The 18,347-nt window shown below is 46.5% G+C and overlaps 2 protein-coding genes across 4 annotated transcripts; one reads left to right on the forward strand and one right to left on the reverse strand.

Moving 5' to 3' along the window:
• Positions 1 to 452: 452 nt before the first annotated feature.
• nod2 (nucleotide-binding oligomerization domain containing 2) lies at positions 453 to 8,924 on the reverse strand. Of its 2 annotated transcripts, XM_066713448.1 has the most exons (11): positions 8,679 to 8,924; positions 7,275 to 7,792; positions 7,029 to 7,152; positions 4,897 to 6,673; positions 4,555 to 4,638; positions 4,331 to 4,414; positions 4,052 to 4,135; positions 3,565 to 3,648; positions 2,515 to 2,598; positions 1,459 to 1,542; positions 453 to 956 (listed from the first exon to the last, which is right to left on the reverse strand). In XM_066713448.1, exons 2-11 carry the CDS (start codon positions 7,758 to 7,760, stop codon positions 884 to 886), a joined length of 2,964 nt encoding a protein of 987 aa, XP_066569545.1. In that variant the 5' UTR covers positions 7,761 to 7,792; positions 8,679 to 8,924; the 3' UTR covers positions 453 to 883. The 2 variants fall into 2 exon arrangements, with proteins under 2 accessions (XP_066569545.1, XP_066569546.1); XM_066713449.1 differs by lacking the exons at positions 453 to 956; positions 1,459 to 1,542; positions 2,515 to 2,598; positions 3,565 to 3,648; positions 4,052 to 4,135 and adding an exon at positions 4,136 to 4,220.
• Positions 8,925 to 9,735: 811 nt separating this feature from the next.
• On the forward strand, positions 9,736 to 16,304 carry snx20 (sorting nexin 20). Of its 2 annotated transcripts, none has more exons than XM_066713450.1 (4): positions 9,736 to 9,898; positions 10,990 to 11,154; positions 14,224 to 14,375; positions 14,790 to 16,304. In XM_066713450.1, the coding sequence occupies exons 2-4, from the start codon at positions 11,010 to 11,012 to the stop codon at positions 15,456 to 15,458; spliced, it is 966 nt and encodes a 321-aa protein (XP_066569547.1). In that variant the 5' UTR covers positions 9,736 to 9,898; positions 10,990 to 11,009; the 3' UTR covers positions 15,459 to 16,304. The 2 variants fall into 2 exon arrangements, with proteins under 2 accessions (XP_066569547.1, XP_066569548.1); XM_066713451.1 differs by having other exon boundaries at positions 14,227 to 14,375.
• The last annotated feature ends 2,043 nt before the right edge of the window (positions 16,305 to 18,347 follow it).

Genomic DNA, 18,347 nt, shown 5'->3' on the forward strand with positions numbered 1-18,347 from the left:
ACACTCTGAGGTCGCCAGATGAATCACATTGCGAAATCCCACAAACTTCCACCCTTAGTCTGCCATGCCAGCGCCTTTGGACATCAGATAATCCACACAAGGTCTGAGCCCGTCATATCATGGCCTTAGCGTGTGAAAAGCCAGTGTCTGCTTAGCATCGTGTAAACAAGTTTAAGTTCAAGTGGAGCCGAGGGGCCAGACAGCCTGTGTCCCCCTCGGGGTTTAGCACTTAACTCCCAAGACGCAGCCATGGAGACTTTCACGGCCTGCTTGTGACAACAGACACACTGCAGGGCTTCACAGATTTGCCTCTTAAACCCAGCAGGAGCAGGACAATAGTTAAAGGGCAGGATACTCAATTTCAAGAGGAAAATGCGACTCTGCACAGAACTTAAGCACACACAACAGAAATGACTTGTATTCTTCAGTAACACAGACAACAGCCTGGGGGATACATATTCATTCATTTATTTTTGTTCTTTGATTAGTAGCATCATGACATTTCGGGAACTGATCCGCACCTTTTATTCACACAGCTCAATGATGATCACTGATGATAAATCACGATAAGATAAAAGAACATTTATCCAGCTTCAAATAATACAACCACCAACTCATACATACAATTACAAATCATGCCTTGGGGTTGAGGCAGCAACTTCAACAAAATAACAACATCAACAACAACAACAATAATAATAATAATAATAGAGCTGAGATCTGAGAGCAACCACCCAGACCATGGAGGAATCCATCTGGACATAAGCTGGAGTAAAATGATATCAGTTCACCCTATAAATTAATAATAAAATTCAGACATGGAGAAAATAAATGTTTACAGAAATGGAAGAGTAAAAATGCCCCTGATGGAGAAGAGCCGCTCTCAGAATGTCAGCCGGCTTTCCACCTGGCTGAGTTCCTCTTCCTCATCTGCAGTCAGACTGTTACCTCTCAACCTTCATCAGAAAAATTAAAAGGAAGCATCTGTTAAAAGGGGGATTCCTTTTTTACCAATACAAGCTCAGAAATACTCAGGAGACCACCTAAAATAATACAAGTACAACCATTTTTGGCCATTGCCTTCAACAGGGCAGTTTAACTGATACATGTTTTGTTTAATTTTAGATTATCTCCAGAGTGGTGCTGAACAGGGCTGCTTTGTGATACCAGGACTGCACCAAACTGCACAGAAGCCAATCAGAGTACAGAGCCATCGCTGTTTTCGGGAGATCACCAGCATGACAGCATTCTGCATGGGCAGACTTTCAATCAGTCACTTCATCACAGTGGGAACTCTGGGACAGGCTGATTTTGGCAAAAGGTTCTGCTGCAGAGAGCAGGGTGGTCCTTCAGCTCACTCTGTCCGTCTTGCTCTGTCGTAGGAGCGAGAGCCACTTACACTCATCTCATTTTCTACTGCTGTGACGCAACGCAGCATGGGCATGTGTGTTATCTTACCAGATAGACTTCACACTGGTGTTCTTCTGCAGCGCTTCCAGCAGGTGCTGCACCCCATCTCTGCTAATGGAGTTCTTGGTTAACCTAAGACCGGGGAGACGCAAGCCTTGTTTTTGTTAAGGTCCCAGAGGTTCATAAAATAGCATGTGACACCCCAGCACACAATCTGATTGGTAGTGATGTCCCTGATGTCAATACAGTGAAATGCAAGTCTGTCTCTGTCTGCCCAGAGTCCACGGCTTACAAATCATAATGTGCATCCTGTGACTTTGATTGCATTTCCATGGATGTGTGTTTTGACTAGGGCTGATAACCAGAGTAAAGTGCTTTCTGTTCCAGCAGGTGGCACCCTCCACCTCCACTTCTGCAGATTATATCCTAAGAGAGCACTCAAAAACAGCCAACTGTGCCACTAATTAAGTCTTCTGCTAATTACTTTAGCTCCAATTACTGCATCTAATGTGTCCCAGGTCTTTCTGTAGATGTGAAGCTTCCCTACGACTTTTGGAGAATTATGTCTTGAGGATGTAATTACCATAATAATCAGATAATGACATTGTACATTGGGGGACATTGTACAATGTGCACTGGTGATCCAGTAATGAAGTCACTCATAGTCACAGATTGCAGGACCCATATTTTAAATTGTTAATAACATTTATGAAACACGTGCTTTTCTAAACATGGGAAAGACCATGTGCGTTCTAGGACATCATAATACAAGTAACGTGGACTTTGATGGGCTGAAAACAGAATTGGTCATTTGGTATTTGGTGGTATTTTCTTCCCTGTGCAACTAAAATATGTAGTGTTGTGTAGTGCACCAGATGTCAGGATGTTTGGTTTTAATAAATACAATATAATAATTAGATAATTAGATAATAATAAAATAAAATAAAAATATCTTGCATGATTTTGTATGCTCACCCTTCAGCACACCCACGCAAAACCACATCCCTCCATCCCAGCCCCCGGCCTCCACCTACACACATACCAGTGCGGACTGTTAAACTGTGCCAGAGCACTAAGAAACTCTTATAGTGCTGAGAGACCTACCAGAGCTCCTGCAGGGTGTTGCTCCTTTCAATCACTGCAGCCAGAGCCCGTGCCCCAGCACTGCCCACCCCATTGTCCACCAGACTGTAAGAACAACAACGGCACAGACGCGGTCAAATCAGCATCATCAATGGATCTGGATACACATAACACACATTGCCACAGAGCCATCATTTGTATCCCCTCCCACAGTGGCTGTGATCTCTCAGTAGGAGAGCCCAATATGGCATTTGCAATAATAATAAGTTTAAAAAAATGTTTCCTTAAAAAAAAAATCTAAATCTAATAAACACAGGCAATTCAACTGTCTACAAAACAAAAAATGTCCTAGGCAAAACTACACCCGAAATAGACAGGCACACAAGGAACACTCAGGGCCCAATTAATTAGAATTATACCAAAGTAATTTATTAAACAATAACAAAATGCTCCAGAGACAGTCGGGAAGATTTCCTAAAGAATATACTATCATATAGAATATTACCCCTTTGGTTTTCTGAGCATCTACAACTACCTCAGTGAGGCACCCCAACTTTATCACAGACTTCTTCTTTGTCTCCTGTTCTCTACAGCTCCACAGAATCTGTCCCGCAAATCGCAAAATTCCCCACAATCTAAATAAATGTATACAGTTAAGAATCTGTAGAATTGAGCAATTACCATACAAATGAGTGCTGCCTCAGCATGTCATAATCCGACCCTGTGTCACTCACACCCCAGTTAGAAGAGATCAACAAAAAATGGGTGTCCTCTGACCCCTCCGCTGTTTAGCAGCTATCAATTATACAGACGTGACCGAGCTTCTGGAATGCAATCGATTCCTATCCAAGTCAATCATTTGGTACGGCTGCAGGACTGTAAATCTATGAAAAGTAGGAACAAATGAGAGGCTAAGACTGTATGGTTCCTTCCAATTATGAAATCAGAACTAAATACATGGTCTTGCTGAGAGGGGCATCTGCTGCTAAGAGAGAAAATGTGACACCCCCCGCTCTGTCTTCTATCATGGCCCATGTGAACCACCTTGGCTCCCAGGCTCCCACTGCTTACCTCAGCCACACCAGGCTGGGACTGTCCTGCAAGGCTCGAGACAGTGCCTCTGTGCCTCTGTCTCCAATTTTATTGCCCCAGAGCCTGGAAAGGAAAGCACACACATACACACACACACAGGCAGACACACAGACAAATCAAGATTAATGATTGAGAGACACACTGCAGATGCTCCCTCTAGTTCCACAGCCAGGCGATCCCTGCTGAGACACAATGACTCATGCAAGGCAGGGAGCAGGTGTTCTGAATATGATCCACAAACCACAAACAGATAACAGGTATAGATACTTTGTGAGGGTGTAGTTTAAGATTTCCTCTTTAAAGCCTGCAGCGCAAAAAAAATGTAATGCTATGTGGTGTAGCCTATCTTTCACTTGCAAAAGATCAAGTAAAATGTGCAAGTTACAAGTAAGTGTGAAATTCATTCTTAACATCACACTTCAGTCTGTGCAGCTAACTGCAGTCACTGTGATGCCACAAGTCTCACCCCAGGAACTGCAGAGACCGGCTCTCCCTCAGACCCTCTGCCAGCTGTTCCGCTCCGGCTGCTGTGATGTGGTTGTTGCCCAGCCTTCAAAACAACAGGAGCGAATCAGGAACCAGCAACGATATCTGTCAGTCACCTCTTCCACTGCCTCCTCTCTTCTCTATAGGCACTGAACTCAATCAAGAAATCCAAAAATGTAGACTCTGTGTGTATACCACACACATCTGGGCAGACAAGCCATTCTGTGAGAGGCGATGGAAAAAGCTCAGTACTGCTTACCTCAATGAGAGAAAATTCTTCTTCATTCTGAGGAGTTTTGCAAAATGTTTTGTGCACTCGTCTGTCAGATTGTTGTTAAACAGCCTAGGGATGAGATGCAGATGATTTCAATTTCAGTATGACACCTATAATATTAATTTCTCTCCTGTTAGCTCCTGTCAGCTGTGATCGTAATGACCGGTCTGTCTCTGCTGTGTGCGGTGCTGTGCTCATGTGGTACTCACGCAATTTTCTGAAAGTGCTCACACTGGATTCCCTTATCGATCAGCTTGCAGATTCCCACATCAGAAATGTTATTATGGCGCAGGCTGAAAAGTAACAAGAACAAATTGTCAGAAATACAAACGTATACATATGCTTCATAAATTCAAGATGAGCATTATCTTAAATAGCACTGAGGATTATTCATGTAAATACAGGTGAGGAAATCCCTTGAGCCCTAGCAAATCCCTACTTTTTCCATTTTCCAGAAATAAACACTGGCATCATTCTAGGCATCAAATTAGAACACTCTCTCTCCACTGAAATGCTGCCCTCTACTGATAGAAACAAGATAACACTCTTACTAAATTGACTGACAGATCTCCAGACAGGGCAGCAGCTGCTCAATCCCGACGTCGCCCACCGAATTGTAGTCCAGCTGCAGCCCAATGGGAGCCCTGAGGTGCTGCAAGACGAAGGCCAACGCGCTGCACTCCACTGGGCCCACACCACAGTACGTGAGCTTCAGGTGCTCCACGTCCAGCCGGGCCACAGCCTCTTTGGCTAGGCCACAGTCCTGCATCTCGTAGATGCACCTCACCAGCCAGACGAACCCTGGCATGGCGTGCATGCTCTTCTTCTCTCCTTCCACAGGAGGAGGGATGGACCTGAAGTGTCTCTGTGTCCCTTTGCACAGGCTCTTCACCACCTGCTTGCGCTTCTTGTCCAGGATGGGGCCCAGGGAGCACCGAGCTAGTAGGTCACAGTGGCGTCGAGAGAGCAACCCGGCCACGAAGGCGCCAGTCATCTGCAGGTTGATCGTCTCTGCTGCCTGGATGTCCCCCTCAGCACCAGCGTCCCCGACGGAGCTGGGGTGCAGGCAGGGTGCCAGGCACATGCTGGCCAGGGCAGACAGTGGCTTATTCCGTGGGTGGAAGAGTTTGGGGATGGTGGAATTCTCTATATTGTTGTTCAGGACAATGAAGAGAGCAGCAAAGAAGCACTGCGCTGTGACGTGCAGGAACTCGTAGTGAGGGCTGCCTGGGGGGGTGAGGTTCCTGCTGTGAACAAGAAAGCCGGTGGAGATGTCCTCCTCGGTCACACTGTACTGCTGCAGCTGCAAAGCTGAAAAAACGTAACAGGAGGACACCAGGCCACACAGGGCCAGCTGGCCGAGATGCAGGACTGTGTCCACATGAACCTGCAACCAATCTGGCCCAAGGAGGCACTGCTGAGGGCAGGAATGCTGTAGGAAGTGCTGCAGGATCATCAGGTAGACATCCGTAATGGTCTGCGGGCTGCCCACCCCTCGCCCCAGGAGCTCCTCATAGCACCTGGACACAATCCAGCAAAAGACAGGGATATGGCACATGCCCAGCAGGGCAGTGTTGGCCTGCAGGGAGTCTAGGACACGGGCAGCGATGGCAGGGTCACTGTGGTGCTTCCTGACAAAGTGACCGATGCCCTCCTGAGAGAAGCCCCTCAGGGAGACCTCTTTGCGGACGTACTTCCTCAAAACTGGGCCCACCGCCTCGGGTCGACTGGTCACCAGCTTATGCACACCCTTCATCAATGTTCCCTGTAGCAAGTTGAAGAGCAGGGTGGACGGGGGGGCAGGCTGGGTGGGGGAGCAGTGACGGAGGTCATCACTAAAGCGTGGATTAAGCTCATCGAGCCCATCGAAGGTGAAGAGGACACGGTTTGGGTGGTCCAAGATGAAGCGAAACAGCAGGTCCTGATCACCATCTGGCCAGCAGCAGTGCTGGAAGAGCAGCTCGCGCAGGGACAGCTTCCAACCCAGGGCGCCCAGCTGCCGGCAACTGAAGGGGAAGAGCAGCAGGTAGTCCTGCAGTGCCACCCTGTTGGCCCACAGCAGGTGCAACCGCTGCAGCAGAGTGCTTTTACCACTGCCAGCCTCCCCTGCAACCAGCACAGTGTCCGCCTCCTCGTTCACTGTCCCCACTGACCCCAGCAGATCCTCCAGCCCCAGGGGGCACTGTGCCTCGCCAGAGCCCTCCAGCACCCCCTCGGTATAGACATCTTCAAGAGAGATGTTCTCCATGCCGCCGTACGTGCTGAGGAAGCATGACTGGGCCGCCACCATGCTCCGCAGCTTGTGCTGGAATGCCTGGTAAACCACATCTGGGGAAGGCAACAAGAACACCCTGCATATCAGTCACTGCCACGCCACATACGAAAGTGCCATCAGGCTTCAGTATGAACTAACGTACCACAATACTGCAGATGTTTGCCTGATTTAAAATACTGGTGCTTGGGTTGTTTTCAGGGGAGGATTATCAAATATCTCCAGACAAACAGTAACTTAACTCCTGCAGGGCGTTGAACCAGTAGGCCAGTCATGCAGAGCACCAAAACTAAAATATGGGCACTATTGCTGGGAGGTTCGCAGCACAGATTGTCAGGAAATCAACAGAACAGTTCAGTTCCTGCGATTATGTCAATTGAGATATTAGTGCGGACGTGCATCCTCACATACCTGCAGGGTGTCTGTCCTCAGGGAGGGACAGCGCAGCTCCATTTCCTGCTTTCTGAACGTACAACAACAGGACCTCCGCAGCAGGCTCCCCCTTAGACCTCACAAGATCCAGCAGCCTCCTTGCCTGTACAACAAAGCGACACTATAGATGGAGCACCAGACGAAATGTGCATAGATCACACCAAAACAATGTTAACTGGTGGTTTGTGAAGTAAAAACTCTGCATACTCATCTGGCCCTGCCTACCTGCTGTGAGGGGGTATGTATGGGGAGGCGCACCTCGTCGCAGTCGCACAGCGTGAAGCAGCCTGCTTCCAAGAGGGTCTCCAGCACACCCTCAGTGTGGCCCCGGAGCTTCCTCACCACCTGGGGCCGGTCCCTCTGCAGGACCTGGGCGCTGCTAAGAGGGGGCTGTGGGGCCATGACCACAGAGGGAGGCCCATAACTCCCAAGGGACAGGCCTGCTTTCTGGGCATCCGGAAGGGCCTGGTTACAAGCCGCCAGCAGCAATGCACAGGCAGCTTCCCCCTTGGCGTACAGCAGGTCCAGCAGTTCACGGGTGGTGAGAGATAAAGCCCGCCCCAGTGTCCGCAGGCTCTCATAGTCCTCCCACTGCAGAGCATCCCAGGCCAGCAGGATGTCCAGCACACTCTCCAGCCCCTCCACTCCACCCCAACTCAGCACCCTCACCAGCTCCTGTCTCTGCCTCAGGACCAGGCGCTGGGCACACATCCCTCATCTTCCAGTGCGCAGCTGTGGAGATCCTGCAAGACAGAAGCCCTGCAGTGAACTGTGGAGGGGGAGACAACATGCACACACACACACACACACACACACACCAAGGTAATCACATCCACATGGGGTTTTACTGAGCTGGAGCTCCCGCTTGGATCTTCTTTGGGTTGTATTGCCTGATATCTTCTAGTTTACAGTAAGGCTGAAGAGAAATTGCTGCCATTGAGCAAGTGTTGTTCACTCCCCACAGTGACCGCTAAGGCACCACGCAGACAAACACCAAAATCCAGCCCGGGAGCAAAATGACCTCAGAGCAAAGGCATGAGGATGAGTGCAGAACTGGTTCAGCCAAAACTGCATTTTGAATTAATGGGTTGCTGTGGGTGGAGTTGAAGGCAAACATCTCCATCTACCACCTCTCTCCCCCTCTGTCACTGACAGAAACCACTCAGGAAACACTGCTGTTAAAAGACTGTTAGGACACACTTCCTCTGTGACGTGAGAAGAGTGAAAATAAAATTCATCAAGCCTCTTTCCACACTGATGTACAGTACGACTTGCTTGTGCCTGTTAGACAGATATTGAATTTGTGTGTCAGCCAATGTAATTCAGGCTACTTTTCAACAGGAATTCCGCCTCATTATCTTCAGCTTTCACCTGATTTGCTCAGGGGTGGGGTTTCTTACACTGCTGGACCCAAAACATCTGTCTCCGTATTTATTTACTATGCATTATTACTATTATTATTTGCAAACCAAACTTCAAAACATATATGTTATCTGAGCAAGCAAGGACAGGAGATTTGTATGTTTGCCAAGCCTTTATTTGCGGCCTCTAGGTGTACACATCACTAATAGTGTAATGCCAGTCTCACACCCACCCCCTGATCATTATGTATCAACAGCAGTCAAATACCTTGCGCATCACTCAGAGCCGAAGCCAGACGGTGCTCGGCCTTTTCCGCGTCCTCTCAACGAACCTGTCGCCATAGATTAAAAAAACACAAACCAACACTTATTTGTATCTACGGGGATTTTAATGAATGCCATCTCTGCACTCGCTTCCTCTCTGAAGAACTGCGATAATGCGCAGTGAGAGTTTCCTTTTTTCGATTTGGCAATTAAAAGCTTCAGCCAAGTTTCAAACTGAACTTACTAGACCTTCTGCCACTGCGGGAGTGGAAATGTTGGTGACGTCACAGATGAGTGCCTGTTTAATTCCACAACACCAGGAGGAAATGTGTTTTAGTTTTATCTACGTTTCATTTGATTGGCCAGTTATTGTCCCCTTAAAGGCAGTTCGAGAGTGAAAGGCATAATAAGAGCCCCGCGGTAGGATTGCTACCTGTCTGATGCATTAGTTGGTGTGTTTTCATCTGCACACCTTTGTCGTCACACCCTGGACATGTGCATACATGTGCAGTTCTGCGCATATTTCCTCTGCTCTACCAGTGGGATGGGCGGGATTCTGCAGAACTGCGCACATTTGCGCTACAAGAAAGCGACCTCTTTTCTGTTCATGAAGAACATTTCCACAAACACAAATGTATTTCAGCATGAACTGCCAAACAGCAGTAGTTCTAAACGTCAGTATTACAGACAAATGTTTCAGTCGATTTAAACAGCGTATGCCAAGGAATTGTGGTTGAATACACTAAATGTACTGTAAATGCACATTAAAAGTAATGTGTAAATATACTATTGTGTACGGAGACAACCAACATAGGAAAACTGCATTGTTGTCATTGTTTTTGGTATGAGCCAGCTCTCGATGCTGCTTGGATCTCAAGGCAGCTATCTGTGCTGTACATGGAGTTACTTCTAATGAACTCAAATTACAGTTTCACTTGAAACAACCCACTCCCCCCTCCAGCACTGCAACCATAAACCAATCACAGGGCAGACAGCCACTCACTGTCACTGAGCAGGCCAATACTTCCTTCCCCCAAACTTAATCTCTCGCTTCACTTATTATCCAGAAGCGCAGTGCTGAGGGACAGAGGGGGATTTCACCAGGGGCCGGCACGCTGGCAAACAGAGAGGCCAGCTCATTTTCACATTACAGATCCAGAGGGGTGAGAGCATGGTTTGCCACCAGACACCCTAGCAGGGGAGCACAGGAATCTCAGCCCAGGGGTAAGCACTCTATCCTGATTCATCTCTGCTGTTTGACTCCTGATCCCAACTGACTGACAGGGGCTCAGTGTCGAGTAGCCCAGGTGTACTTAAGGATGCGGTGACATATCACAGGTCAGAGGCGGTATAGGATCCGCTCCACCACGGTAAACCCCTGGTTTCAGGACCGCGTTTGGTCACAGTGCTGCTTGTGTGCTATGGCTCCGAAGGGGGAGACTTCCTCTTTTGCAGTCCCTGTTGACGGGGGGCACAGGGCAGGGAAGTAGCGATTGAGGAAGTGCAGAATTTCAGTTGGATGGCAACGCAAACAAGCAAAGCAAGACAAATTAAAATAAGGAAGGCCCCAGTTTACCCACTGTGGAGGGTGTTGATGGCGGAGACCTCTCCTTCACAGGGATCTGGGGACAGACTGCAGTCGGCCTGATGACATGAGTTCATCTTTCTCCTTCTCTTTTTCCAGCAGACAGTGCAGTCTGAGAGCTCGTGGTTTCTTGATTCCATTTTTATCTTTCCTGTGGCTGGGTAATTCCCTAAAGTCAGTTTCTAAGAAAGCAGTTCCTTTTGCAAGACCACAGCAAAAGTTGCTTTAACAAACAAACTACAAAGTCCCGTTAGCTCGGCCTCTATTCACTCCAGTGACAATAGTGAACTTATTTTGTAAGTCGCCCTGGATAAGGGTGTCTGCTAAGAAATACATAATAATAATAATAATAATAATAATAATAATAATAATAATAATAATAACAGGGGCTTGTTATTAACACAAATTTGTCAAACACATACAAGACAGTACTTATTAGTGTGGTTCTTCTTCCTTTTTTAATTTGACCTCTACTAACCTTTTTCCAGCTAGACACAACTTCTCCATCTCAGTTACCCAGCTTAGTTTAACTCTAGACTAAGCGCATTTCAAAAAGAGATGGCTTTTCAAGTTTGAATTGACTGGGAGAGGAGAGGAAATGAACCCCTACAAACCTTAAAGGAGACACAAAAAGCAATGCAACCAAGCAATGGAATATTCATCACTTTTATACAGAAATATTTCAATTTCTCTCTCTCTGTGCTGACTCAGAGTCTTTTACTTATGTTAGGGTGGCCCAGACTGTTTGCAATGGGAGATTCCTGCGATCCCGAGCAGAGCGTTCCCAGCCTGGCAGAGGACAATGGGGGAAGCCAGTCTGACAGTAGGACACAGCAGCAGCTGCCCCAGGCCTGCGCTCCAGCTCAGCAACACTACGAGCACTGCACAGATCTAGGTTGGTGTAACCTTTCCATTGTTTAGATGGAGACATCTGTATCGGTGTCGTTCAGCCTTGAATGCTGTGTGTGGGCCTCGACCCGAATATGATGATTTAATGGCAAGTACAGTTAGGTCCATAAATATTTGCACAGTGACACAATTGTCATCATTTTAGCTGTGTACGCCACCACAATGGATTTGAATTGTGCTTTACGTTTAGACTTTCATCTTTAATTTTAGGGTAGTTACAGCCAAACTGGGTGAACGGTGTAGGAATTACACGCATTTTTATATGTGGTCCCCCCACATATAAATACTTTTTTTAGGGGCTCAAAAGTATTTGGACAAACTAACATAATCATGAATTAAATTGTGTGTTTCAATACTTGGTTGCAAATCTGTTGCAGTCAATGACTGAAGTCTGGAACCCATAGACATCACCAGATGCTGGGTTTCTTCCCTGGTGATGCTCTGCCAGGCCTGCACTGCAGCTGTCTTTAGTTCCTGCTTGTTCTTGTGGCGATTTGCCTTCAGTTTTGCCTTCAGCAACTGAAATGCATGCTCAGTTGGATTCAGGTCAGCTGATTGACATTTCACTTCTTCGCCTTGGTCTTGGGTTGCTTTCGCAGTATGCTTCAGGTCATTGTCCATCTGCACTGTGAAGTGCCATCCAATGAGTTTTGAAGGATTTGGCTGAATCTGAGCAGATAATACAGCCCTAAACACTTCAGAATTCATCCTGCTGCTTTTGTCAGCAGTCACATCGTCAATAAATACAAGGAACCAGTTCCCTTGGCAGCCATACATGCCCATGTCGTAACAGTACCTCCACCATGCTTCACAGATGAGGTGGTATACTTCGGATCATGATCAGTTCCTTCCCTTCTCCATACTCTTCTCTTCCCATCATTCTGCTACAAGCTGATCTTTGTCTCATTTGTCCATAGGATGCTGTTCCAGAACTGTACAGGGTTCTATAGATGATTTTTGGCAAACTCTAATCTGGTCTTCCCGTTTCCTGTTTCCATCTTGTGGTAAACCCTCTGTATTTACTCTGGTGAAGACCTCTCTTGATTGTTGACTTTGACACAGATACACCTACCTCCTGGAGGGTGTTCTTCATCTGGCCAACAGTTGTGAAGGGGTTTTTCTTCACCCGGGAAATAATTATTCTGTTATCCACCACAGTTGTTCTTCCGGGGCTTTTTGTGTTCTTCAGCTCCTCAGTGCGTTCTCTCTTTTAGGAATGTACCAAATAGTTGATTTGGCAACACCTAATGTTTGCTATCTCTCTGATTGGTTTGTTTTGATTTCTAAGTCAAGAACAAGCAGGAACTAAAGACAGCTGCAGTGCAGTGCAGGCCTGGCAGAGCATCACCAGGGAAGAAACCCAGCATCTGGTGATGTCTATGGGTTCCAGACTTCATTGACTGCAGTATATATATATACACTCACCTAAAGCATTATTAGGAACACCTGTTCAATTTCTCATTAATGCAATTAATGCAACCAACCAATCACATGGCAGTTGCTTCAATGCATTTAGGGGTGTGGTCCTGGTCAAGACAATCTCCTGAACTCCAAACTGAATGTCTGAATGGGAAAGAAAGGTGATTTAAGCAATTTTGAGCGTGGCATGGTTGTTGGTGCCAGACGGGCCGGTCTGAGTATTTCACAATCTGCTCAGTTACTGGGATTTTCACGCACAACCATTTCTAGGGTTTACAAAGAATGGTGTGAAAAGGGAAAAACATCCAGTATGCGGCAGTCCTGTGGGCGAAAATGCCTTGTTGATGCTAGAGGTCAGAGGAGAATGGGCCGACTGATTCAAGCTGATGGAAGAGCTACTTTGACTGAAATAACCACTCGTTACAACCGAGGTATGCAGCCAAGCATTTGTGAAGCCACAACACGTACAACCTTGAGGCGGATGGGCTACAACAGCAGAAGACCCCACCGGGTACCACTCATCTCCACTACAAATAGGAAAAAGAGGCTACAATTTGCACAATCTCACCAAAATTGGACAGTTGAAGACTGGAAAAATGTTGCCTGGTCTGATGAGTCTCGATTTCTGTTGAGACATTCAGATGGTAGAGTCAGAATTTGGCGTAAACAGAATGAGAACATGGATCCATCATGCCTTGTTACCACTGTGCAGGCTGGTGGTGGTGGTGTAATGGTGTGGGGGATGTTTTCTTGGCACACTTTAGGCCCCTTAGTGCCAATTGGGCATCGTTTAAATGCCACGGCCTACCTGAGCATTGTTTCTGACCATGTCCATCCCTTTATGACCACCATGTACCCATCCTCTGATGGCTACTTCCAGCAGGATAATGCACCATGTCACAAAGGTCGAATCATTTCAAATTGGTTTCTTGAACATGACAATGAGTTCACTGTACTAAACTGGCCCCCACAGTCACCAGATCTCAACCCAATAGAGCATCTTTGGGATGTGGTGGAACGGGAGCTTCGTGCCCTGGATGTGCATCCCACAAATCTCCATCAACTGCAAGATGCTATCCTATCAATATGGGCCAACATTTCTAAAGAATGCTTTCAGCACCTTGTTGAATCAATGCCACGTAGAATTAAGGCAGTTCTGAAGGCGAAAGGGGGTCAAACACAGTATTAGTATGGTGTTCCTAATAATCCTTTAGGTGAGTGTATATATATATAAGTATTGAAACTCACAATTTAATTCATGATTATGTTAGTTTGTCCAATTACTTTTGAGCACCTAAAACTGGGGGGACCACATATAAAAATGGGTGTAATTCCTACACCGTTCACCCAATTTGGATGTAGCTACCCATTAATTAAAGATGAAAGTCTACACTTCAAGTTTGATTGTTTCCTTTCAAATCCATTGTGGTGGCGTACAGAGCCAAAATGATGACAAATTTGTGTCACTGTCCAAATATTTATGGACCTAACTGTATATATATTTATACTCTTTTTCTTACATGCCATCTGTGTGCCTCCATGCTGGTACTGTGTATTTGCCTGTGTGTGTGTGTGTGTGTGTGTGTGTGTCTCTGTAGGTGTACTGAGTAATTTCCTGCATGTGTGTGTGTTGTAGTAGATGACTGCAGCGCTGGCCCCAGCTCCACCATGACCACGAAGCAGCTGCAGGAGTACTGGCGGGAGATGAAGTCGCACAGGAAGCCCGTCAAGCTGCTGTTCGAGATTCCCACCGCCCGCATCGTGGAGCTGCCTCTCTGCAGATATGTGGTGAGCTCACTGTGAGGCCAGGCAAACCAAATGACAGGCAGCAGGTCCGCTGTGGCGCTGACTACACAGTGGGCTGTTGTACAGACAGTAGAAATGATGGCTTCTAACATGCTTAGAAGGTGATGAAGATTTTGTACTTGCATGTGCTGATGGACTGTTGCAAAGTTTTCCATCACTACCTTGCAATAATAGGGTGAGGATAAAACCCATAACCTGGACTGGTACCTGACATCAATCATCTAAATAGAACCTGAGTGTGCGGTTAAGAGTGAAACAAGCAAATCCTTTAATCCCACAACTTTAATACATTAAGAATCAACTAACAATTAATTACAACCATAACCCCCTGAATGAGGAATGCGGCCTTAGGTGCCTATATCCAGATAGTCAGTGCTGTCGTGCCTTTCTCCCCAGATGTACCAAGTGGTGGTGATCAAGTCGGGCAGCTATGATGCCAAGCAGGTGTCCATCGAGAGGCGCTACTCTGACTTTGAGCGGCTGCACCAGGAGCTGCTGCAGGACTTCAGCGAGGAACTGGAGGAGGTGACTTTTCCCCGAAAGAAGGTGACGGGCAACTTTGCGCCGGAAATCATCACCGAGCGCCGTGCCGCCTTCAAGGACTACTTGGCGCGGCTGTCGTTCCTGAACTGTGTGCGCCGCTCCCCAGCCTTCCTGGCCTTTTTCACCCACGACGAGCTGCGGCTGGCCCATAGCTGCCTGCGGGGGGGGCAGTATGCCCGGGCACTCCAGGTCCTGCTGCCCGTGCTGGATCTGCAGGAGAAGCTGGTGCAGCACAGCCCGGTTCTGTTGGTGCCTACGCTATGTGCTGTGCTGGTGTGCCACCGAGACCTGGACGACTCTGCCAGTGCCTTCTCCATGGGTGAGCGGGCCCTGGCGCTGACCCGCAGGGTTCACAGACACCTCTACAGGGCCCCCCTGCTGGCCACACTCATTGACCTGGGCTACGAGCTGGGCCGGCCCATTGCCGTGCTGCAGGAGGAGCTGCAGCGTCTCCAGGACAGCCTGCGAGGGCGTGTGTCCCAGCTCTCCCTCAAGGAGCTGGTGGTGCAGGAGTTCACCTGATACTGACCACACCAACGCTTCCTCCCTCCCCACGCCCTGCCCCTCACCCTGCTGCCTCAAATAGACACAGGCACAGACACACTCTGCTGGTCTCCCCTGTTTACCTTCTTACATGAGCATGAGCATGTGCGCGCACACACATACGCACATACGCACACACGCACGAACACACACACGGACACAGGACACATGGACACACGGACACGCGCACATACGCTCACGCATTCTACAACTATAGCCAAGCCTTTGACCAGTTTTATGCAGGTCTGATGCCAAATATTTTTATATATATTGCTGACACGCATCATGTAAGAGGCAAATAAAAACAGACTGCAGCCTACCTTTTGGCAACAGTGATGTTTTTAGAGGGAGCACGCCTAGCACACACAGATGGCTGGAGTTAGGCCATGCGTTTCCCCCACCAAGTGCAATAGCAGAATTCAGACCGCCCGTGTCCCCCTGCAGGACAGCAACACCTGTATAATCGTGCCTCCCTCTCACACACTCAGCAGGCCAGCAGCTATTTGCAGATGCATACATGTACACGAAGTTAGGCTGAAGTCTTCTAGATTCACCACACGAGGGGGCTGTTGTATTTACTTAGATGTTCCCTGCAAAGCTTCAGCGCGGTGAACTGTTAAGTGCAACTTTAATTGCTTTTTGACTCCCTGGAATTTTTACAAATAAACCAGTTAATCAAACACTTATCAATGTAAGGATTTCACATGTGTTTTATAATACATTCCTGACTGTGCTGAAGGAAAGACATGAATGCGGGAAGTTAAATATCTAAAAAAAAACTGAATAAAAATGAAATAAAATAAAAATGTAATTTTTCACAGATAAGCTTCTTGTTACTGATCTGCTTACTCAGATGCTGTGCACACTAATCTGAAATATAGGTGTGACAATTAGAAAAGCAGTTTATTAGTTCCCCACAGTTTGTTAAACCAATGAGCTACACATGACACCTTGGCTGTTTAACTCACACAGCCCTGACTTCAGTCAGCGCACACAGGCCTGCAGACTGACAAGCCAGGCTGAGTCTGGTGGAAATCTTTGACACCAACTGCGAGGAGGAAAAAAATAAATAAAGCAATAATAATTGTTTGGCCTTGAGGGTGCGTATTCAACACGCTGTGTTTCTGATGCAATCTTGAAAGCACTCATCAAAAGCACATCGCTGGAAATGCAGGTCACTGCGATTGCCATTTACTCTCCATCTCTCTGCTTTCTTTGATCTAATGGAAATAAAATAATTTTTATTTTAGTTTTTTTCCTCCTTACTGCCAGAGTTTTTGATTTCGGCTCGTGTTCAATGATTAGACAGTTAATTGCTTAAAAAACAACAACAAAAAGCATTCAAACCCTGTCTAAAGAGCTCAGATAGCACAGTGCCGAACGCGTGTGAATAGCATGTTTGTTTGTGTGTTTGTGCGTGACCGACTGGATAAAATTCAGGAGCGCACATGGCGAAGCACAGGTGAGCACAGGGAGGCTCTGAGAAGCAGGATGAGGCCTCGCTAGTCAACAAGACATTGACCATAGGGATCCATTTTCTAAGTATCCTTCAGGCTTTTCACAGCACTGCTTAATCTAGATGAGAAGCAAAGATGACAGTAAAAAGAGACTGGAAGTTATAATGTCGCCAACCAGAAGGCCATGCCTCCCTGTACTGAAAACACAGAACAGGAGAGAAGAAAATTGTGTCAGATAGAGTCCTGCCTTTTACTGGGATTAAAACAAATGGAGGTTAACTATGTAAAGAGCAATTATGAATGTTCTTTTAACAGTTGTGGAAAATCTGTGAGGGACTGTAATGCATTTTTTCTTCTTCTGAGCCCTACAATTGTTTTAGTTTTTTTGTAAACTCACACACTCTCACTGTAACTCCTAGATTAGCCTCGGTGGACTCTCGCAGTGTACAACGTGACAGTTCTTATGGGGGACAACAACATACCACTGAAAATAGAACGCAAAGACTCAAATTTGTTCCATTAAGGAAAGAATGAAAGAATGAAAGAAAAATATGCATTATTCAAGTTTAATTTCAAAAGATTTACCAGCACAATATTAGAAATCTTTCAGACTGCTATAATCATATCCCCTTCTTTTTTTCTCCTTCTTCTTCTCGTTTTTTAACACTAAAGAAACATGTCCCCCACAGTGCTGCCGTTCACAGTATTGATCATGAAGCCACAGTCAGATAACATCTCCACACATGACAGACTGTGATGCCTGGGGCTTGGTGCTGTTTGAAGTTTGGCATCTTCAAAATCCTTTTTGTTCAGCTAAATGTGTTCTATAAAGATATGCAAAAAAAGAAAAAAAAGAAAACTTGGATGAAGAAGCACTTTTTTTTCATGCAATCCCAGTATCTAGTACGGCAATTGTATGAATACTTGCCATATAACTTTTTAGTTTTTTACTTACAGAGAACAGCTTTCTATCAGCAAACAGATTCATTTCACCCCAGACACTGCTTGAGAGGTAGGCTGTTATTGTGCTTATTATTCATTTTAATTAATTTATTTTGGTTTCAAATGAAGCCACGTCCATCACATGCCATTTTCATAATACCAAAATCCCAGGCATTTAGAAAATAATTATATAACAAAGGGAAACCAATCTCTACCCTCAGAACTCGGGTGATGTTTTAAGTTTTGTTTCCTAACTGGTATTACCGGTAGGTCCTCCATTTGAGGATAGAGGAATGTAGACTGACTCAGGACTTTTAGTCTCAGTAAGCCACGGAATTACGGGCTCTATTTTGCAGCTCAGATAAGGGCATTCTTTTCACATTGCAGAACTCAGCAAAACAGACAAGCTGTGGGACCTGTCCCAGCACTGAGAGACCACTGTTCTCCCATGACTGTGATGCCCTTTGAA

The sequence above is a fragment of the Amia ocellicauda genome, chromosome 9 (genome assembly GCF_036373705.1).
Source record: "Amia ocellicauda isolate fAmiCal2 chromosome 9, fAmiCal2.hap1, whole genome shotgun sequence".
NCBI lineage: Eukaryota > Metazoa > Chordata > Actinopteri > Amiiformes > Amiidae > Amia > Amia ocellicauda.

Bases quoted from the DNA above. Each gene is read 5' to 3' on its own strand.
- nod2 (XM_066713448.1), bottom strand. From the start codon at position 7,760: ATGTGTGCCCAGCGCCTGGTCCTGAGGCAGAGACAGGAGCTGGTGAGG. The intron at 4,415-4,554 runs GTGAGTACCACA...TCTCATCCCTAG, and splicing joins GAGCACTTTCAGAAAATTGC to GCTGTTTAACAACAATCTGA. The intron at 957-1,458 runs GTAAGATAACAC...TTTCTGATGAAG, and splicing joins ACCAGTGTGAAGTCTATCTG to GTTGAGAGGTAACAGTCTGA.
- snx20 (XM_066713450.1), top strand. From the start codon at position 11,010: ATGGGAGATTCCTGCGATCCCGAGCAGAGCGTTCCCAGCCTGGCAGAG. The intron at 11,155-14,223 runs GTTGGTGTAACC...TGTGTGTTGTAG, and splicing joins CGAGCACTGCACAGATCTAG to TAGATGACTGCAGCGCTGGC. The intron at 14,376-14,789 runs GTGAGCTCACTG...CTTTCTCCCCAG, and splicing joins TGCCTCTCTGCAGATATGTG to ATGTACCAAGTGGTGGTGAT.